The 23494-nt window shown below is 45.1% G+C and overlaps 1 protein-coding gene across 3 annotated transcripts in view; it reads right to left on the bottom strand.

Annotated features, from left to right (window-relative positions):
- Positions 1-207: 207 nt before the first annotated feature.
- Positions 208-23494, bottom strand: part of RCAN1 (regulator of calcineurin 1) — a 125616-nt gene continuing 102329 nt past the window's right edge. For 2 of the 3 annotated variants that reach the window (XM_075593816.1, XM_075593814.1), the window contains 3 exons: positions 10322-10495; positions 8745-8904; positions 208-2416 (listed from right to left, as the gene is read on the bottom strand). In XM_075593816.1, coding sequence (XP_075449931.1) covers positions 2238-2416; positions 8745-8904; positions 10322-10495 — 513 coding nt within the window. In that variant the 3' untranslated portion in view covers positions 208-2237. Of the gene's footprint in view, positions 2417-8744; positions 8905-10321; positions 10496-17422; positions 17716-23494 lie in introns of those variants that run through there. The other variant, XM_075593815.1, reaches the window with a different exon arrangement.

The raw sequence follows: 23494 nt of genomic DNA, 5'->3' as shown, positions 1-23494 counted from the left end.
AAGGGAACTTAAGAGGCCTTGGGCGGCCCTCCGGCATTTGAATTAAAAGCATTGGGGAACAGCCTCTAAGCGCCCCACCCTGGAAATCTCGTAACCCCCCCTCCCCGTTTGCGCACCCCTGGATTCTATAGTATGTACAGTACTGTATATACGCTGATGCAGTGTAAAGTAAAACACTATTAAATGAAATCAACAGATTAAGCACACTAATACAAAGCGTTTTTATTATCTGAAATATATATACACATAAAAACTGAAAACATAAATCCAGACTTCCAGTTTAAAAGCAGACTTCAAAAACAATGTAAATGAGTGGTATTCAGTCATAATACAGTACATACCTACAAACCCCATCAATGCTGGGAGTGCCTTCCAAAACTATGGGGGCACCGTTTGTCAGCCACAAAACTGGTGGAAAACATGGCACCGGATTTATCAGAGACAATGCAGTTGAGAGTAAGGTGCGGTTGTCCAATACCAGTACTGCAGCTGGGAGACTCCGATAACACACACACAACCCCAGCTGTGCCGCAGGCCCCGGCCGAATGGAAGGGAGTTTGCCCAAAACTACCATTCTACCAGGCAAATGAACACAAAAGGAGAGACAGAAATCAACTACCCGACACTCCAAAACATGCATTAGGACTTGGCTTTTTCACGTCTTCATAACATCAAACATTGATACAAGAGAACCAGAGCCGTGACCTTATGAGAATGACTACACATGCTGTACAGCTTTAATACAAACAACTGTTCAGATACTGTAATACTCCCATCCATAAACAACACGAAAGGCACTGCATTACCCTTAAACTGACTGTTTCAAGCATGTAAGGTCAGCAGTCCACCCTCGTTCGTCCCTCGTATTTTCAGATTCACAGGTAGTACACATGTTAACATTTACAAAACGTCCAATAAATGGTAAATTATTCAACTGGTGAGCCAACTACTGTAGTAACAACCTTAACACAACAGCCTCCATCTTGGATTTGGCTACATTATTGCAGCAACGCTGCTTTATGGCTGCATGTGACTCCCTGCTCATCAGAATGGGTGTCACAGAGGCACTAAAGCAAGGTGCTGAAAAATGACAGGACATTGGTGGAAATGATGGAGGTCCTCATTGAATTTCATGCTCTTCGGCAAAGACAGAATTGCAACTACATACTAGTTTTTTTTAACGTGTTAAAGAAGGGAGGGCCTCTTCAACCATGCATTGGTAAGGATTGTTTTTCGTAGTATTGCCTTAACACCAACAGTTATAACACCCACCAAAAAAAAAAACATACCCACCCATTTACCCTAGTAAAGGTGATTCCGATGCATATGTAAAGTTAACAGAATTTGCACATACTAAATATCCTAATGTACTACAAACATTGTGCCTGTGAATAGAGAAGGTTTCTACTCCGAGCATATTTTTCCCGTGCAGAGATTGATGAAAGTACAGATCATACGCCCAAAAAGGTGACAAATGTTAACATCTGCCTCGTCAATTTGCTTTCAAAATACAGTACATACAGTCTACCCGGGAAATACAGTAGCGTCAAATCAAACATTGTAATAGGGTTTTTTTTTTCCAGGGTAAAAGAAGCATAGTCTTAAACATCCCTAGCATAATGAGAAACATTATCATCGTCTAGCCCACATGCAAATAAACATCGGGGGGAAAAAAAAAAAAGGATTGTCTGTGTTATTTCCCCCAGTTGTTGGGATATATAATAAAAAGGCTCCAACCTGAACGGTGGACAAATGTGCCATGTAAGAGAAGTGTGTACATATCTATAGCTATATAGTATACAAAGGTGTGTATATAGTATAGGCATTAATTTCATTCACACTAGAACATCCGTAGCTTAGGAAAGAGCCCTCAAAATCCCACGCTTATCAAAACAAGACACGTTTCAGGAAAAGAACATTAGCAAATGAAACAAAGTGCCTTGAACACATTATCTATTCATCTATTCTTCCCCCCCGATATCCCGCTCATCATTTATGTGGGAGATCAGAACAACCCATTAGAGATGCCTTTATTTCAAATCGCCGATCAGCGTATAGAAAAAAAAACAAAAACTAAAAAAAAAAACCACAGGCAAACGTCCTGGTGTTGTTCTGCCGGATCACATTTAAAATTCAGCTTCTACCTCTGCTGTCCTAAACTGTGACCTGCCTTTCCCACAGTAAATGTTGTTTCGTGGAGTACAGTATGGCTACCCACAATGCTAAGGAGCTTCACTTCAGCATAGGTGAATAGGCATGTACTCTGGTCTCTTGGTCTGAATCATTTTTGGTTTGGATTTTATCGTGCCGTCCTCGTCTTCCTCTACTTCTAGCTCGTTTTCAGGGTCGCTCTCGCACACGTGAACCACGACGCTCGGAGTGGTGTCGGTCGCGGCGTGTATTTCATACTGCTCTCCTGCAGACAAAGAAAAATAGTTTGAAATATACCATTTTTTTTTAAAGTTATATAGGAATTAAAGCAGCAATTCCCCCTAATTAACCACCTTTTATTTTTTTTAAATTGGGACAGGATAGAGAAACAGTCTAGTTTAAAGCTGCAGTTCAGTCAATATCCTGGATGTGTTTTTTTTTAATAAATCAGTTCTGTAGTAAGAAAAAATACTTTTAGCATTTTCTGTTTTTAAAAAAACAACTTTTAAAGACCAATTTTCTTGTATTCTATTTTAACAGCCATTTGCTAAGGCACTGCGCCTTCATGTCCTGTCACAAGCCCTGGCACACCCCTTTGTCAGCCCTGCCCTCCCTCTAGCACATGTCAGTGCAGGAGTGCTCATGAATATTCATGAGCTTCCACTGACAGACAAGCAGAATATAAACAGATCCCTTCACTAATTATGTCACCAAATTTCGACCTATCAATACATGGAGAACGAATTGACCTGCAGCTATACAGTTCTTTAGGTAATTAGAGATTGCACACATAAAACTATTGAAGTAAAAAAATAAATAAAATAAAAAAAGACTGAACTGCAGCTTTAATGCCTTTGGAACTGCTGTGCCCTCTATAACCTGCGGTGCGCCCCCGCACACTTTGTGGCGAGTTCCTGGGCATTGCATTTGGAAGTAGAGTCATTCTAGATCAGTGATTTCCAACCTTTTTTGTTTGGAGGAACCCTTGAAGTATTTAGAAAAATCTCGGGGACCCCCTATCTGGCTGACACATATTAGGTTCGACAGGGGTCAGTCACAACATTTCATACCTCACGAGCCACCTCTATTTCCCCCCCATCCATCTCACTAACTCTCCCCCCTCCCGCCTCGCATGTATATATCCCTTGCGTCTCACTCCCTCTTTTCCTCACTCCCTCCCATGCCCTCTCTTCTCTCACTCGACCCTAACCTTCCCTCAATTACCCCACTCTCACTCAATTCCACGGAACCCTGGTTGGGGATCACTGTTCTAGATAGTATCTAAGAAGAGCTGAGTTTACTGCAGCAAGATCAACTGAAATTAAACTCGTTAAGGGCTGGTAGTAACTGCAACACTGCATTCAGAGTTATGGACCCCTCCTTTTGTTTTTCTCCATAACCACCAATCTGCCCAAACAGACCACATGTAAACACGCTGCTAGTTACTGTACAGTACACGTGATATTGTAGTGTTGCTGTTTCAGCTTTGTTTACGCGCCCTCAGCAGCCTGTACTGTAGCAGGTCGTGTGCATTATATTGGCTGATCACAACATGCAGATCCCACTGCACTAAGCTGTGTACATTTAGCATCTGTTGCTCATCAGAAACAGCTTAATTAGCATCAAAATGCCCAGAAGCAATCTGCCCGGCAGTGCCTTAATGTGCAGCAGTACTCCCCGCAGTGCCTTCATGTGCAGCAATACTCCCTGCAGTGCCTTAATGTGCAGCAATACTCCCTGCAGTGCCTTAATGTGCCGCAATACTCCCTGCAGCGCCTTAATGTGCCGCAATACTCCCTGCAGTGCGTTAATGTGCCGCAATACTCCCTGCAGCGCCTTAATGTGCAGCAATACTCCCTGCAGTGCCTTAATGTGCCGCAATACTCCCTGCAGCGCCTTAATGTGCCGCAATACTCCCTGCAGTGCGTTAATGTGCCGCAATACTCCCTGCAGTGCCTTAATGTGCAGCAATACTCCCTGCAGTGCCTTAATGTGCCGCAATACTCCCTGCAGTGCGTTAATGTGCCGCAATACTCCCTGCAGTGCCTTAATGTGCAGCAATACTCCCTGCAGTGCCTTAATGTGCCGCAATACTCCCTGCAGTGCCTTAATGTGCAGCAGTACTCCCTGCAGTGCCTTAATGTGCAGCAATACTCCCTGCAGTGCCTTAATGTGCAGCAGTACTCCCTGCAGTGCCTTAATGTGCAGCAATACTCCCTGCAGTGCCTTAATGAGCAGCAGTACTCCCTGCAGTGCCTTAATGTGCAGCAATACTCCCTGCAGTGCCTTAATGTGCCGCAATACTCCCTGCAGTGCCTTAATGAGCAGCAGTACTCCCTGCAGTGCCTTAATGTGCAGCAATACTCCCTGCAGTGCCTTAATGTGCAGCAATACTCCCTGCAGTGCCTTAATGTGCAGCAATACTCCCTGCAGTGCCTTAATGTGCAGCAATACTCCCTGCAGTGCCTTAATGTGCAGCAGTACTCCCTGCAGTGCCTTAATGTGCAGCAGTACTCCCTGCAGTGCCTTAATGTGCAGCAATACTCCCTGCAGTGCCTTAATGTGCAGCAATACTCCCCGCAGTACTCCCTCATTCACCGCACAAATTCCTACACTGGCTTCCCATATCCTCTAGACTTACATGTAAAACCCCAGCTCTACATCCAAAATCGCTCAATGATGCTGCCCCCCTCCATACATCTCAGCCCTTATCCCCAAACATATCTCTAAATGCCCCCTCAGTTCTGCCCGCGACAGCCGCCTCTCCTCCTGACTTATCACCTCCTCTCATTCCTGCCTTCAAGACTTCTCCCGTGCTGCCCCCTCTCTAGCATTCCCTACCATGTACCATCAGACTCTCCGCTTTCAGACATTCACAAACACCTTTTTAAGGAAGCCTATCTGGCATACTCCTAACATCCACTAGCCCCATCGCTAGCAGCTGTCAGGCTGGACCAAACTCCATGCCAACATCCCCTAACATCCCCACCTCCTCACCTTAATAGATCCAGCAGTGGAGCTACACCACCCTCCATCCTGACCTACACTCCACCCCACAACCAGCAGCTACTTTACCTTTTGTTTCAACATTGTCCCTCATTCCTTCTAGACTCGGCTCTCAGGCCTCGTTCAGGGTGCTGGCTTCGGAGGGAGGGCGTGCTGACGTGCGATACAATGTATTTAAATTGAACTGTGGTTGTCAGGGTAGCAGCTGCCCTGTCTCCGAAGTACGGAGTTGACGCTGGCTACAGTTTCAATAAACAAGCCAAGTCGTTTTTTGAAGCTGCAGCAGCGTCACTGGGACCTCGGCAGCCAATGAAATCATTCTTGAGAATGATTTCAAGACTGCAACTTGGATCCCTAACCTCAGTTTTGTATCCCCGCCCCCTCCACTCCTGAAAAAGTCTGCTGGGGAGGATGAACACACATCGCCCAGCAGACTGCCGCCTGCCCTCACGAACGCCCGCCCTCCAACTCCTGCCTCTGGCACCCTGAACGAGGCCTCAGGAGCAGCCCTCTCATTACCTTCTGTACCTGTTTGTGCTGGTCTGTCCTTACTTGTAGGCCATTCAGTATTTGATGTTACTCTGTCCCCCTAATGTACCACACTGTGGAAAGGGCTGGTGCTTTAGGCTAAGATTATACTCCTTACTTGCGCGCGCGACGGACCGCATAGCCTCGCGCACGCCTGCAGCCCCAGCGATCTGTGAACTGGGCTGCGGGAGATTGGGGAGGTGTGGCGGACGCGTCACAAAGCTGGTTTGCCCTCATTGGCTGAACCGCTCACAAAACGCCACACGGCCCGCGCTTCAAAAGACAAAATTTTTGCTCTCTTCAAAACGTGCCGGTCAAAGACTGAGCCACTGATTGAGCCACCTGTGTTGAGGCAGGGATACCCTGAAAACCTGACCTGTTGGGAGGGGAAGGGGTCTTGAAGACTGGAGTTGAGCTCCCCGCTGCACACAGATACTGGTAATGATTGGAGAACCGCCTGCTTATTCAGAAGTGGGAACGGAAACCTTTTTGTGGAAGAGCCATTATGTATTTGAATTGAATGCAAATCTCTCCACGGTTTTATACCTGTTCAACACAGCGATCCTTTTAGCTCCAATCTGAGTCACATTTGCATGACCGAAAGTCTGTCTTGTCAACAAGTTTCACCTTCTCCCACCTCCAGGCACAAAATCGGAGCGTTGCGGTCCCCAACAATAGGCCTTTTTAGAGCCTCAGATTTTCCTCGGAAGCGCGTTCCGCAATGAAACCCAGCATGCTCACATTAGCTCAAAGACGAGGCGTTATCCATGAGGTTTGTCATGGGATATTTCTCCCCCCCCCACCCCCTCAGCATATTGTGGGCGAAATGTGATCTTCTCCAGAAACAGAAGAAACTTGGGCCTGTTACAAGCTAATCACATCAGCTATTTCTGCAACGTGTACCTGCAATTTTCTGTTTCAGTAAGTTCCTCTTTCCACACGCGGAAAACCCGAACGCTGCATTAAAGCTGCAGACCAAGCAATATCCTACATGTGTTTTTTTTATTTTTTTAAATGCTACAACTCTGAATTACATTTTTAATCTATTATAATGTAACAAGCATTTTTTGTTTCTATAGCAACCATTTACAAAGTCACATCCCCTTCCTCTTCTGAAACAGGCTCTGGCACACCCCTTTTTGAGCCCTGCGCCAATTGTATCTAGTGACTGCCTGGTCACATGATCTTCCCGACAGAACTTTGCATCTTGGGTCCTTTTCTGCTGCACTGACAGTCATTTAGGGAACCCCCGAGCTGAATCTTCACTGATCGATCACAGGAGAACGGATCGATCGTCAACTTAGCTAATTACATATAGTGTGGATTGTATTGATGCACATATTAAAAGGGGAAAATGACAGCTTGGACTGCTGCTTTAACCAAAATATCTGCAATTTCCTTTAAATTAAAAAAAAAAAAAAAAAAAAACACATCCCAGAAGTGTCTTGTACAACTCGTATTGCGAAAATAAACAGTCAGTGCAGGAGCCCTCAACAAACACCAACTCATTTAAAGCTGCCGTTCAGGCAATATTCTGCATGTGTGGTTTGTTTTAATAAATCAGTTCTGTAGTAAGAAAAAATACTTTTAGCATTTTCTGTTTTAAAAAACAACAACTTTGAAAGACCAATTTTCTTGTATTCTATTTTAACAAGCATGCTTGTTCCTATAGCAACGATTTACATTCCCCATATTTAAAGATGTCGCCAAACTTTGCCGATCAATAGACGGAGAACGAATTGACCGGCAGCTACGCAGTTCTTTAGGTAATTAGAGATTGCCCACATGAAACTATTGAAGTAAAAAAAAAAAAAGACTGAACTGCAGCTTTAAAGTAGCAATATTATGCATGGAAGTCATTCATTTTACTGCACGCACTTGTGCCAATACCGATTAACCCTGTCAATGCCCTATTGAAATACACTGTACGTCATGTAAAGTGGCACGTGTGTATGCACTTGTTAGGGGGGGCAGGCATTTGTGATAACTGAAGAGGACCCTCCCATAACTGGAAGGGGTGGTGTGGCCGGCCGGTGGGTCCCCTCCCGATGACACGATCGCTCAGGAAAGTGGTCATGTGATCGCTCGTGCCAGAGGGGTCCTGTTTTCAGCACAGGTGGCTCAACCAGTCCCTGCTTCAGCACAGGTGGCAGTCGAAGATTGAGCCTCTGATTGAGCAACCTGTGCTGAAGCTGGGATATCCTGAAAACATGACTGGGGGGGGGGGGGTTAAGAGGGCTCTAGGGCTGGGGTTGAGCGCTCCTGCTCTATTCTGCAAGAAAAAGGGGCCGGAGCTGATAGCAAGCCATGGTTTTCTTTTCCTATCCTGCGGTTTAAGCTACATTCATGGTGCAATAGTAAGGACAGACCCCTTTGTAACATGAACTCGCTTTCTTTCAAAAAGAAGTGGGGTGTTACAAAGTTGTGCCTGGATTTTCAGCGTTAGCTCAGGAACACGTTGCTTGATTTCCTTTAATGCCCCAGACTTTTTGCTTCTCCTCCGCAGTCTCAGATTTTAGTTGCACCGAGCGTGCGTTTGCATTTGTAACAATACCGATTTGTTCATTGAAGTTTCACTATCTAAACCAGGAGTGGCCAACTCCAGGGGTTGCAGTTGAAGACAGTGGGGGTTATGCACAAAGATAAGTGTTTTTAAGTGAGATAAATGCTTTATGGCACAATTTATGGAGCTAATTTTATAGCAATGACTGTGTTTTTATGATAAAAAGCCTTTTAAGCGCGATACTGCAGTGTTATCACTGCTTTGTGAATCGCGCTGCACGCAATATTGAGAAATAAAGGCATTTATCTCACTTAAAAACACTTATCACTGCTTTGTGCATAACCCCCTGAGCCTCTGATCAAGGCACCGGGGCTGAAGCAGGGGCTGAATGAGCCACCTGTGCAGAAGCTATCCTGAAAACCTGGCCTGTTGGTGGCCCTTCAAGACTGGAGTTGGCCGCCCCTGATCTAAATGAAGAAACCTAGTACATCAATAAAATGCCACGTGCAGCTAAGGCTGCAGAGCCACGCTTGGTGTACCACGCAGTGCTTCATACCTGGGCCAAGTTTCGAGATGGCGTACAACAGATCGTAGTTGATGACCGGCGTAGCGTCCTCTGCCTGCTTCCAGCCCACAGGAGGAGAGGCGGGCGGGGAAATTAAAAACTGCTTCTCCGGTTTCGGCGGCGCCAAGTACGAACTTCCGATGTGCAGCGTCTGGGGCGAGAAACACAGCGTGATAATACCGCCAACCCTGTATGAGCCACAGTGTAGACCAGGGGCGGCCAACAACAGTCCTCAAGAGCTACCAACAGGTCAGGTTTTTAGGATATCCCTGCTCCAGCACAGGTGGCTCAATCAAAGACTGAGCCACCTGTGCTGAAGCAGGGATATCCTGAAAACCTGTTCTGTTGGAGACTGGAGTTGGTTACCCCCTGGTACAGATCAAGGGGTCACTGACCATTTCCAGACTCGTGTACTCCTGTTGGACAACTCGCCCCACTAATTTAACAAGTAGCATTTCCCCCAATCTCACAAGTAGAGATTTCCTGCAACTCAATCCAGGAACCCCCATCATACTCTCCCGTGTCCCCCTGATGGGAGATACCCCCCGCTTACATTGCCACAGGTGTGTATTTAGCGCAGCATTTACTCTGGCCCGTTCCGTTGTGGGGTTTTAATTAATGCCGCCGTTCCTAACTTTTTAGGCAATGCGATTACCTACGCTGCCGATCGATGGGGTCTCCCGTGACGATCCTGCTCCCCAGGGCACCCAATAAGGCCGCGTGTTTCAATAGAGCAGGGGTGACACACTCCAGTGCTCAAAGGCCACCAACAGGCCAGGTATTAAGGATAGCCCTAAAACTTGACCTGTTGCTGGCCCTAGCGGGCTGGAGTTGGTCACCCCTGCAACAGAGAAAGTGCCGTGGCTTCCTAAATAGTGGCTATAGCAACCCAAGGACACGCAATACATTAAAGGACAAAGAGGATATATCTGTTTTTTTTTTTTTTAAATGCTTACTTCTTTTAACCCTTTATCTATGTATATATATATATATTGTCAGATACAGTAAAAAAACAAAACCCTGCAATGTTTCATACGGGGGGCAGTAATATTGCATTATATTTCCATGAACCTATATTAAACATATTATACACATATTTCACACATACTTTCATGATACATCCTCAAGCAGGGGCAGCCAACTCGAGTCCTCAAGGGCCACCAACAGGTCAGTTTTTCAGGATATCCCTGCTACAGCACAGGTGACTCAATCAACAATTGAGCCACCTGTGCTGAAGCAGGGATATCCCGAAAACCTGACCTGTTGGGGGGGGGGGGGGGAGGGTGGAGTCAGGGGGGGCAACTGCAGTGCTCAAGTCCCCCCCCCCAACAGGTCAGGTTTTAAGGATAGCCCAGCACAGGTATCTCAATAAGTGTCTCAGTCTTCTACAGCCACTGATTGAGCCACCTGTGCTGAAGCTGGGATATCCTTAAAACCTGACCTGTTGGGGGGGGTGTTATGAGGACTGGAGTTGAGAAACCCTGCACTAAGTGAACACACAACAAATCTCTACAGTACATTAAACACACACAAAAACCCATCTGTGTCTATCAAATAAAGAAGCCAACCTGAGCAAAATACAGCTTGATCTCTTTTCCCAGGAACTCGGTCTTGTGCAGCTGTATTCGGGCCTCCGCTGCGGATAAGGGATTGCTGAAGTTAATCCGGACCCGCTTGAAGCTCTTGAAATACTGAAAGGTGGCGTCTTTGTCGTAGATCCTAAAGACAGATTCAAACTTGGCCTGAAAGACAAAATAAATAAAAATAAGATACACTTTTATTGCACAGCTTTCAGGCAAGTTGCACTAAGCCCCAACGCGTTGCTGGAGCGTCTGACAGCCAGGGGTTAATATCAGCTACAATGGCAACTTCCCATAACTTTTTGACTTGGTGATGTTCAGATTCCAGTATTTTGGATTGATACCAATGATATGTCATAGTCTCCAGTAACAGAGTAGTCTAGTACTCTGTGTGTGTCTCTCTCTCGTGTGTGCACCTGTCTCTCGTTCTCTGTGTGTGCGTACGTCTCGCTCTCTCTGCGTGCATGTTGCTCTCTGCGTGCATGTGTCTTCGCTCTCTCTCTCTGCATGCATGTGTGCATGTGTCTGTCTCTCTCTCTCTCTGCGTGCATCTCTCTCTCTCTCTCTGCGTGCATCTCTCTCTCTCTGCGTGCATCTCTCTCTCTCTCTCTCTCTCTCTCTCTCTCTCTCTCTCTCTCTCTGCGTGCATCTCTCTGCGTGCATCTCTCTCTCTCTCTCTGCGTGCATCTCTCTCTCTCTCTCTCTCTCTCTGCGTGCATCTCTCTCTCTCTCTCTCTCTCTCTCTCTCTCTCTCTGCGTGCATCTCTCTCTCTCTGCGTGCATCTCTCGTTCTCTCTCTGCGTGCATCTCTCGTTCTCTCTCTGCGTGCATCTCTCGTTCTCTCTCTGCGTGCATCTCTCGTTCTCTCTCTGCGTGCATCTCTCGTTCTCTCTCTCTCTCTCTCTCTCGTTCTCTCTCTCTCTCTCTCTCTCTCTCGTTCTCTCTCTCTCTCGTTCTCTCTCTCTCTCTCGTTCTCTCTCTCGTTCTCTCTCTCTCTCTCTCTCGTTCTCTCTCTCTCTCTCTCTCGTTCTCTCTCTCTCTCTCGTTCTCGTTCTCTCTCTCTCTCTCTCTCGTTCTCTCTCTCTCTCTCGTTCTCGTTCTCTCTCTCGTTCTCGTTCTCTCTCTCTCTCGTTCTCTCTCTCTCTCGTTCTCTCTCTCTCTCGTTCTCTCTCTCTCTCGTTCTCTCTCTCTCTCGTTCTCTCTCTCTCTCGTTCTCTCTCTCTCTCTCTCTCGTTCTCTCTCTCTCTCGTGCTCTCTCTCTCTCTCTCGTGCTCTCTCTCGTGCTCTCTCTCGTTCTCTCTCTCTCTCTCTCTCTCTCGTTCTCTCTCTCTCTCTCTCTCGTTCTCTCTCTCTCTCAGAATTTCCTGAAGTTAATAGGCAGATCATTTAACTAAAGCCCCAGTGACCACTTAACGTTTTCAGTCTGTTATCACCATGCAGCAGCTTATCGGAACGTATACAGACACATCTGAACTGAAGCGGCTTGCTTGACAGAAGGCACAAGGCTTTCAGTGCTGTATATTCACTACAATGCAACGGCCATCAATGATCATTAATGTCCATTTATTTGTATGGATAAACCCAATCACAGGAAGATGTGTGTAAGAGAGAGAGGTACACACACAGACATAAATGCACGGAAGCATAATACACGTTTAAGTACAGTCTCAGGCACACAAGTCCCCAGGGCTGGAAAAATGTAAATTAGAGGAAGGATGTGACAGGGACGTCTGTGGTCAATCCCCGCTCTGCTTCACAAAGTAGTTACCCCTTTGCTTTTAGAGCTATGCAAGGCATTGTGGGGCGCAACACTGGGAAGCATAGTGGTGATCAAGAGCTCGGCCGCTGAACACTTTCTGCGGCCGCTGAACACTTTCTGCGGCCGCGACCTTTGCTGTGCTGACCCCCGCGGTGGACGAATGGTGAAGGTAGGTAACGTTTTTCTAGCCCTACGAATCAAATAGGCAAATCTAGGCCTACTGTATATGGAAGCACGAATACCATGTAACGAAGACACTTTAAAGGGTTTGTCTCGCGTAACTTTGTTTCTACAACTAATCAGTATAACCGGCCTCCGGAGAAAGATTTATTCAGCCTGGAAGTAGCAGCGTGGCGTATTTGCATCTTGTTAAAATAAACACGCTTTCTTTTTCTCCTGCCCATACAATTCAAGCGTATCAGCGACCCGCACTTGTGTTGATCTCGCTTGCCCAACGATGGCTACGTACAAACAATGATCAAAAGAATTCACTTCTAGTTTTCAAGATGGACAAGCAGCCTTATGAACAAGAGACTTTAGAGATGGCAAAGACTTGGCTTATTTCACTTTCATACCCCTTTCTGGCTCCAGCACCTCACAGAAAGTGCGCTCGCTGTAGGAGCGTCCTGCTCGCCAGGGCCCAAACAATGTAGAAACAAACACTTCTAAACTTGCGGCACAAGCTACTTCAATAGCAACATTATTTATGACATAAAAACATGTTGAATGGCATAGGGGGGGAGAATAAAAAAAAACCCCTAACCACCACAATGCTATGACGCGTTTCGTCAAGTCATGTCACTTCCTCAGAGGGGGAGAGGGGAGATCATGTCACTTCCTCAGAGGGGGAAGATCATGTCACTTCCTCAGAGGGGGGAAGATCATGTCACTTCCTCAGAGGGGGACAGATCATGTCACTTCCTCAGAGGGGGAAGATCATGTCACTTCCTCAGAGGGGGACAGATCATGTCACTTCCTGAGAGGGGGACAGATCATGTCACTTCCTCAGAGGGGGAAGATCATGTCACTTCCTCAGAGGGGGACAGATCATGTCACTTCCTCAGAGGGGGAAGATCATGTCACTTCCTCAGAGGGGGACAGATCATGTCACTTCCTCAGAGGGGGACAGATCATGTCACTTCCTCAGAGGGGGAAGATCATGTCACTTCCTCAGAGGGGGACAGATCATGTCACTTCCTCAGAGGGGGAAGATCATGTCACTTCCTCAGAGGGGGAAGATCATGTCACTTCCTCAGAGGGGGACAGATCATGTCACTTCCTCAGAGGGGGAAGATCATGTCACTTCCTCAGAGGGGGAAGATCATGTCACTTCCTCAGAGGGGGACAGATCATGTCACTTCCTGAGAGGGGGACAGATCATGTCACTTCCTCAGAGGGGGAAGATCATGTCACTTCCTCAGAGGGGGACAGATCATGTCACTTCCTCAGAGGGGGAAGATCATGTCACTTCCTCAGAGGGGGAAGATCATGTCACTTCCTCAGAGGGGGACAGATCATGTCACTTCCTCAGAGGGGGGGAGATCATATCACTTCCTCAGAGGGGGAAGATCATGTCACTTCCTCAGAGGGGGACAGATCATGTCACTTCCTCAGAGGGGGGGAGATCATATCACTTCCTCAGAGGGGGAAGATCATGTCACTTCCTCAGAGGGGGGAAGATCATGTCACTTCCTCAGAGGGGGGGCAGATCATGTCACTTCCTGAGAGGGGGACAGATCATGTCACTTCCTGAGAGGGGGACAGATCATGTCACTTCCCGAGAGGGGGGCAGATCATGTCACTTCCTGAGAGGGGGGCAGATCATGTCACTTCCTGAGAGGGGGGGCAGATCATGTCACTTCCTCAGAGGGGGGGCAGATCATGTCACTTCAATTTAAAAACACTGTTTTTTTCTCCCCACCTATTTACACATATCACTTTTGCCCTAGAGGAGATTGCCCCATTAACATCATGCTTGCATGTCTGGATTTTTGCATACATATACTATAGAACTATTTTTGGGGTGTGGGTACTGTACATACAAATGCAGTAACCTACATACATAACCATAATGTAAACATGTATAAACCCAGAGAGTGCCGCCCCTCCCGTTCCATATATGCTCCCACTGATACAAACCCGCTTAACTTTCCGTATTTTAAACTGTTTGATGTGCAGAATTAAAACCATATAAGCGATCTACCTCCCAGAATCCTCATTGCACAGACCCGCTCTGATAATAACAGGTTTTACTGCATTCATAGACACATTCTCACTAAAGCAACTGCCAATCTAATTCCCAAATGGTCTCCCTGAGAATGAGGAACGCATTAAGCACTTTGTTCTGTGTGCAACTAAATGTATTTGGAATATGCTCTTGCTGTGCACTGCTCTGGAGATGAACATAAATCACTGCTTCGTAACCCAAACTGCACTTATTTAAAGAGGTGAGGACAAATTGTATGTAGACACTCTACAATAAATTAGTACTTTTTCCAGCATTGCAGCTGTCAGTTTCCTTCTTGGAAAGAAAAACAGCTATCACTTGTCCGCTGTGGAAAGAATGGCACACTAAAGTGTACAAGAAAAGAGCCAAGAATGTCCTCTTCAGTTTCAGATCTTTCCCTGTAACGGATGTGGCGGGAGAAAGAAAAACTCATCGTGATCACATTATTATCATTGTGCACCAGCCTGAGAGTATACAGACAATGTGACAGGGAGGCTTAATGCACTAACAGGCCACTACGCATAGAGGGAACATGTTAATGAAGATATGGCCAAAGAGCTTACAATCTAATAGTATAATGACAGGCATGTAGGACTTGGAGAAGTAAATAAATGTAAGTGCAACGTGTGTGTGTGTATTTATTTATTTGTTTGTTTTTTTAGTTATATAGAGCCCACAGCGTCCTCGGCGCTTTACAAAGACAATACAGAACAGGGAATTATAGTACAACAAGCGCAACTACGTCAGACAATAGGAAAGGAAATCCCTGCTTACAATCTAAGTGATGTGTTGGGAGACTTACAGAGACAGACGATGAGAGAATAAGTGCAGCAGATGGCAGTGCACGGCCATCATTCATACATACATACATGTGCATATGGAGATAAGTGAAAGAGGTGTCATTATTGGTTTAACTCTAACACACACACACACACACACGTATATACACGTATATGTATACACACACACACACAGCGCTTTACAGAGACATTTTGCAGGCACAGGTCCCTGTCCCGTGGAGCTTACACTCTATGTTTTTGGTGCCTGAGGCACAGGGAAATAAAGTGACTTGCCCAAGGTCACAAGGAGCCGACACCGGGAATTGACCAGGTTCCCCTGCATGAAACTCAGTGCCAGTCAGTGTCTTTACTCACTGAGCAGCTCCTTCTCCCATTTATGCGTATACGTGGTGTTTAAAATGTAAACAAAATGTATGGTGCCGTCTGAATAGCTCCTAAATGTATTTATCTGTTCAATAGGATAAAAAAAAATAAGAATAATAAGAACGATTTAATAATAAATGTAATATGCACACATTATTACAGGAGCAAATATTACTTGAAGTACTTTCTCTTGGTGAAGTCATGTGACCTCATTGCCCTGTTTTATCAAATATTACTCAGCCTAAAGTACCTTTTGTTTTTAGAGAAAACAAGAGTAAAAATAAGCACAGTGATGATTAATTATGTAACCATGAATGATACATCCATAGTGCATGTATTATGACTAATGCATAATGTATTTCCCAATGTATCCACTAGAGGGCCCTCCCTCGTGTATTTTTGCAGCTTTTGGTATTTACCTAATTACGATTACATTGTTATACAAGTTAGGAACAGGTCTGACATTTACTTGATCAAAGCACACGCATTTATTGTGCTAAATTGACAGCTTTTCTTCTCATCTAGAATTTAGGACATCTTTTCTGCTACCAGACGCCCGTCCTATACAATAAACTTAAACTGGTTTCTTCGGGGTGCAGGGACTGTACATACAAAATCCGTAACATATATAAGGTGTACATTACGGTAATTGTATAAACCCAGGGGAGCTGCAGTCTCCAATATCTTGCATTAGACATACATAGATAAACAGGGAGGCTTTAGATACCTAGAATCCCTCACACTTTTTCACGCAGATAATAGGAGGCGGAATGATGCACAGATACAGCATTTGATAGACCAACCGCAACATGTTATAACTCCTCCCATCGACGCGCTCCAAGGCTGAAGCGGATCCCGAGGGGGGGGGGGGCACAATTGGAGCAGAGCACGGTGGCCTAGAGACATTGCTGCAAGATGAAAATGCCTCTTAGAGACACCTCCGCTCTGATGTTGCAAATTGATAACAATACATCAGGAGTGGCCAACTCCGGTCCTCTTGGGCTACCAACAGGTCAGGTTTTCAGGATATCCCTGCTTCAGCACAGGTGGTTCAATCAGTGGCTAAGCCTTCAACTTCGACTGAGCCACCTGTGCTGAAGCAGGGGTATCCTGAAAACCTGAACTGTTGGAGGCCCTTAAGGGCTGGAGCTTGCCACCGCTGCCCAACATGATCAGCAGTGCAGATTGGCAGCTAAAGGTTTGAGGACTCGTGTCCTTGGGAGATGGGGAATTCAGGTTGTCAACGGATACATTTGTCTCTAATTCTCTTTCTGGATAATCTACAGACAGAAGAAATATGTATGAGAAGTGTGTTGCTATCCTTATGAAGTCTTGGTCTGCTTGGTATTGTGATTACACAACAAGTTTAAATGCAGGATAAACCATGGAAAGTCATAATCCTAAATAAAAGAGAAATAAATGTAGGATGCTATAGAGTACAGCTATGTACATAAGCTTTGCACTAAAGTCAAAAATGTTGCATGAACCAATGTGATAAAAAAAAAATCACGTCTCTTCAGGGAAAGAACACGCCAAGCACTGCAAGTAATAATGCAAGTTACATCATTGAATGTTCCCCAGTCATATTTCTTAAACGTAATAATAATAATAATAATAATAATAACAATCATAGCATGTTCTTGTATAGCGCTGCTAGTTTTACGTAGCGCTTTACAGAGACATTTTGTAGGCACAGGTCCCTGCCCCGTGGAGCTTACAATCTATGTTTTGGTGCCTGAGGCACAGGGAGATAAAGTGACTTGCCCAAGGTCACAAGGAACCAACACCAGGAACTGAACAGGCTCCCCTGCTTCAAACTCAGTGCCAGTCAGTGTCTTTACTCACTGAGCAGCTCCGACTCCCATAATCTCATCTGTAAAACAAAGCAGTGGTTATCTTCACAGCATTAATAAGTAATGGTTGATTATAAGCAGCCTTACCCTGGTTTCACTTTGATAGAAGACCTCATTCTCAGCCACACAGGCCACCAGAGAAGCAAAACTGTAGTTAAAGTTTCTAAAATGCATTGTGTGTCTGTGTGTGTTTTCCAAGAGACGGAGGTTGACGAGTCTAACTACAGACAAGACTTGACTTTGAAGTTTCAAGATCCAGACTGGACACTTTTAAGGAAGCTGGGCTTACTGTAAACTGTGTTTATAAAGGAACCGGTCTAACTCCTCCCAACAACACTTTGCAGAGCTTCACGGATGGGGGCAGCACATTCCTGAACCAAGTCCTGCATGCTTTCAAGCAGCCAGGAACAGCCTCTAAGCTTCAGCTGGAAAAGAGGTGACGTTAGCATTAGTCAGTTTCCCTATGCTAATTAACGTTTGCCTTTTTGCTTTGCAGGATGGAAAAAACAGCTGAGGTTTGCATAGCAGCTGCTTTATCAACGCCTCTTGCTGCATAGTTTCCACTGGTAGTAATTCCATTCAGCACTCACACAACATGCTCTGCACTTCAACGCTACAGCCTTCCTTTAAGATGGAAAATGTTACTGCAGGAGGACCAGGTGGAGCCGCAACAAACAGTAATTATCGGTGAGGTGGCACGTTAAGCCTTCATGAGACAGGAAAACAAACCAACACCCAGTGTCATTAGCAAATGGTAACAATCTTGCAGCTTTACTGGTGAACAATGTAAGAGCTAAACAAAGAGGCAATACAAAGGGGCCACTTTCACATGGAATATTTTGGATGGTTTGCTTTTTTAGAGACATCCTCATTCTTCACGGGTTGAACGTTGACCCACTGCCTGAAAAACTATCTTGGGATACTTAAAATTATTTCCACCTTTGCAAGCAATTTTTTTTCCCCCACAGCTAAATATTAAAAAAAATAATAAAATATGACTTGGAAATCTTTGATAAAACTTGAGATTAAACCCCCCCTCCTGTACTAATATTGGCACCTAACAGGCTCGACTCGCTGAGCCAGATCCGTGCAGTTATATTCCAGCTTGTGACGGGCGCAAACACCTGCCGTTTATAAGATCTAGGTTTACGCCTCCCGCAGCTCTGATGAATTTGGTCGCAAATATCCCAGGAAAGCCAATTAATGCCGTTTCGCAGGTCTTCTGCAGAATGCAGTTTCAGTCAAATTAGGAGCTCCAGGGGAAGGGCCCAATATTACAAAACAAAAGGGCGGGCTGCACAAAAGTGTGTTAAAGATCACACCGTACACATGCCATATTCTTCAAAAAGACTATAGGATAGTCACGCGATTGGTGCGATCTTTAATACACTTTGAAGCAAATCCACAATGCCCCCTCTTTTTCCCTTATCTCATATATTCGTACAAGTGGCTGGACCATTGGGGAAACTGGTGCGCCAGTAAAGGATTGCATGTATATTTTGATATGTTGGAGGGCTTTATACCACGGGTGGTCAACTCCAGTCCTCAAGGGCCAGGTTTTCATGATATCCCTGCCTCAGCACAGGTGGCTCAAATCAGTGGTTCAGTCAACGACAGCCATCTGTGCTGAAGCAGGGATATCTTGAAAACCCGACGGTGGCCCTTGAGCACTGGAGTCGGCCACCCCTGCTCTATGGCATATTACTAACCCAATATAAAAGAGCAATAGGTAAATGAAGAGAAGGGTACAGTATGTGGGGGTTTTGTGTGCATGTTAAATGTTAGGAGCTTGAACTTAATCACAGCAGAACAAAGCAGGTGGGGGGGAGTAGGGATATGTGGAAAGAAGGGCTGCACGTGGGAGGCGGGATTAATATGGAAGAAAAGGTTGACATGAGTGACACATGGGAAGAGCAAAGGACTCATTACCAATGGCAAGTTCTTAGTTGTGGGGAAATTGTGACCGGGGCGTTCAGATCCGGAAAAAGCAGCTAATGGGGAAAATTGTCAGCTTTCCTTGTGGTGCTCCTGGCCATTTCCTGTGGTCAGAGGATGTGGAATATGTAGGAGTCGAAATCACAATGGCTTGGAACAGCTGTGTATTGGGGTTGTTTGATCCAGAGAGTCCGAGATGGGCCCATTCCAAGGCAGAGATTATTAACCCTTCCAAATCTGGCCTGCTGTACCAAACACACAAGTTCATATAAATATAATACAATACAACACATAGGATGGAAAGATCATTTAGAGCTCTCATAATGATAACATGGAACTGTGAAGACCATCTTCAAACACTGACACTTTGAGCATTAGTCAAGTTCAAAATATGATGGGGTCTTCAATTCAGGACCATGATCCCAACTACAGCTAGTGAAAAAAAATAACCTCACAAAGAGAATGTACTGTACAGTACAGATGCAGGATATTACATTGTTCCACCACATAGCACAACATAGCCCAGTATAATACTAAATTGTACTAGTGTTCCATAGAACACAACGGTAATGTTGGCACAGAATATTGCAATACATCTCACATCCGATGGAAGAATGAAGCCTTCTATATCTGTATGTATGGTGGCGCTTTCTCATGTGTTATGCAGGTATTCCAGGTATATAGTGTCACGTACGGCACACTTGTGAGCACCTGACCTGCATACGGGACAAGAGTTAATACACAGCTCTCTAACTGGCCCACTTTTCAATTCGCAAATATCTCCCCTCAATCCGTCCCCATATACCACCTGTCACAAATAGCACACAAGTGAGCATGTGACCAGGGTTAATTCACACGGCTACTCTAGCCAACTCGCCTTTCTCTTGGGCAAGATACTTTCAATGAGTTCATATTAACCCCTTACTCAATTGCAATCATGCCTATCCACTGTCACCACCCAAGAAATTAAGCAAAATATGTAAATTAATATATCTGGCAGGGTCTTAGGTCCCTGCTTATTATAGAAAAAAAAAACTATACACTTAACACACACAAATCTGTTGTAGCAAAATGTGTCCGAAAATGTAAATACTCTCTCCAGAGCGTGCAACAGTTCACTCAGAGCCCAAAGCATAACCTATTAAAGAATTGCTTAATATATATATATATATATATATATATATATATATATATATATATATATATATATATATAAAAATAGTGCTTCATATTACAGAAAAAGATAATTGCAAGAACATACAATTGTAGTAAATGCAGAAGTTTCTTAAAATAACAAGATAAAGTATAAAATAGGAATCCCTATACAACAGGTTACCAGATGTCAGAGTTTTCCCCAGAGAGGTCACTGGCGTAGAAATATGAAAATGCATGTGTTTGGTCCAAAACACACCTGTGATTTTCAGAATACCTTGCTAAAACGTATTTACTATTTTTTCCCCATTGAAAAAACATAAGCCCACTCCTGTCGTAAATCAGCCGCTAGGTTGACAGTTATGACAGGAGGAAATAAAAACTCCTAAAAAAATAAATTTAAGTCCTTGACTCAATACATAAACGCACTCATAACTTCCTTTCTCTAAAACTCAGGCTACGCTTATAGTGCTGGCGACGGCGTGTGGGGTACGGTTTGATTTGTCTTCCCCCCCCCCCCCGATTACAGATACAGTATGTACCTGTTGTTATGCAGAGTAAATGCCGAAACATGATATTCTCCTTTTAAATAATCACGTGGAATGCTTTCTTAGCCACGGCCCCCTGAACATTGCAGAACCCTCCAGAGAATGTTTTGAAGGTAACGTTCAAAAAGTCCTGTTTATAAAAGTTGTCAAGAGCCATATTTGAATCCCATCTCTGGAAAAAAAAACGCCCTTATCGCATCAGCCCCATACAACACATATAGTACTTCTAGTGAGCCACAAGTGATAACCCACCAATTAAGTCTAATTTGAAGCTCTGGACAGACCCAGGAAAAGTCTTCACCTGTGACAAACCCATTATATTGTATTTTTAAAAAAATCACACTGTAGCTACATAAACCCCATAAGCACCAGATTAATTAAAACACTTAATATCTCAAGATGTTATCATGACATTTAGCTCTAGAGTTAATTTTTCAGACAGTATAAACACACTTGCGATCACATAGCGGAGGTAGGGATGCCGGACACAGAGGGGGTTAGTGACAGAGGCAGGAGTGTGCAGGAAAGCGGCAGAAATGGGCGGACAATACGCCCTCACCTGAAGTTATTATTTTCCTTTGAAAATCAGAAATAGAATTATTTCTAAAATATCCAAGCGGTGCTCTTTCCTAACGAGTTAATTTGCGGTGCGCATATAAATTTACATGTAGCAATCAATTTGACTTCAAGCAAAGATGGGGACGAGTTAAAGACTTTGATATATACTTTTCCAAGAAGAAAATGTAGGCCCCATTGTCTAAACCTTCTCCCTGGCAAAACAAGCAATGCTGACAGCTGAGAGCTGAGATGATGAAGGGCTTTAAATGCAGCAGTTTATTTGATATAAAGGACACGCCTGAAAAAGAACGATGCATCTTAAAGCAAAACGGAGGAGTATCTACCTCCTAGGCCGAGTTTATGGTACTTGCTACAACGTTGCGCAGCGCCGTAGCAAGACGTCACGCGGAGATCGCTGTGGAAATCAAAATCCTCTGACTTCCAGCGATCGCAAACATGCGACGTCACCCATCGCCGTCATGGTCGCGCCTATTATAGGCACCCGCAACGGAGTGCGTGTACTTGCTACGGCGCTGCGCAACGTCGTAGCAAGTACCATAAACTCGGCCTAGGAGGTAGATACTCCTCAGTTTTGCTTTAAGATGCATCGTTCTTTTTCAGGCGCGTCCTTTATATCACATCAAATGCTGCTTTTAAAGCCCGTTCATCATCTCAGCTGTCAGCATTGTTTATTTGCCTCCGCCTCACTCCCGATCCCTGGTATCGCTGTAGGGACGGCGACGGCTGACATCACGAGTCGCGTTGCCGTAGCACCTACTATATACTAGGCCTAATAGAGTAGAATAATGACAGCTGCAGACTCACTTTGCATCTCCTAAGACAAAATAAGGCCTTTAAATATTAACAGAAAAGCAAACACTGCTTGAGAAACCAACTCTGCGCTCTCACGCGTATTTGAGCTGGAGAGCAGCGAGGAGAAGCACCCCACACAATCCATGCCTGGCTTTGCAACCTAAATGATTTGTTTACAGCAGGGGTGCGCAGACTGGGGGGCGCAAGATTTTTGAGGGGGGGGGGGGGGGGGGGTTGGGAGGTGCAGTGGTTGCAGAGGCCCCGCACTCTTCCCCCAAGGCATTTAAATTAATGCCGGGGGATCGCGTGAGGCCTCTGCAACGTCCTTTACCTCGTCTTCGGCGACGCTTCGCCATGGCAACACGGCATCAAATGACGCCACACGTCATGTTGCCATGGCAACGTGACGGCATTTGACGCCGAAGGCAAGGTAGGAGGGGGTGGGGGAGGGGCGTGAGCAGGCAGGGGGGCGTAGCGGGGAAAGTTTGCGCACCCCTGGTTTACAGGACAAATGTCACATTTGGGCCACACTGGAAAAAGTGAAACATTAAAATGTACAGCACGAGGTATGTGGGTTAGGCAAAATTCTCATAATTGTGGAGGCTACGGGCCAATGTTTACCAAGGTGTGCTTAGTCATGACACATGATGGAGCTGTAAGACACCTTCGCACCACGTGATAAACATGGCCCCAAGATCGTAAACGCAGATGCTGCAAATCATGATTTTATGGCCAGCACTGTCCTGCAACGGAAAATCTTCACCTTTAGTTAACAGAGTACAGGAACGGGAACATTTAAGGGGCTAGTCTTCAAAACTGGGGGGAAAGTGGTGCAAAAAATAAATGTGCACCATATTTATCACTGATAAACATATTGAAAAGAAACGTAAAGTCGATGTAGTAAGGTTACAACCAAACTATTTCAAGAAAACCGGCCAGGATTCAAGGATTCCTTGAACTTGTGTTATACTGTACACCCACAAATCCATCAACATTACAGATGCAGTTTCCCTTCAGGTATTTGTTAAAAGGGCAGAGATTCACGTGAAATCTGTAATTAGTTCAACTGTATGTAATTCCTTCAGAGCTGAAGGGGCCTTCCACACCTTTGCTTGAACTTCTATCTGAGGCCGGGCACATTCGCCCATCAAAG

This window comes from Ascaphus truei, chromosome 3, assembly GCF_040206685.1.
Source record: "Ascaphus truei isolate aAscTru1 chromosome 3, aAscTru1.hap1, whole genome shotgun sequence".
NCBI classification, from domain to species: domain Eukaryota; kingdom Metazoa; phylum Chordata; class Amphibia; order Anura; family Ascaphidae; genus Ascaphus; species Ascaphus truei.
This window is presented reverse-complemented; position numbering and strand designations above follow the sequence as displayed.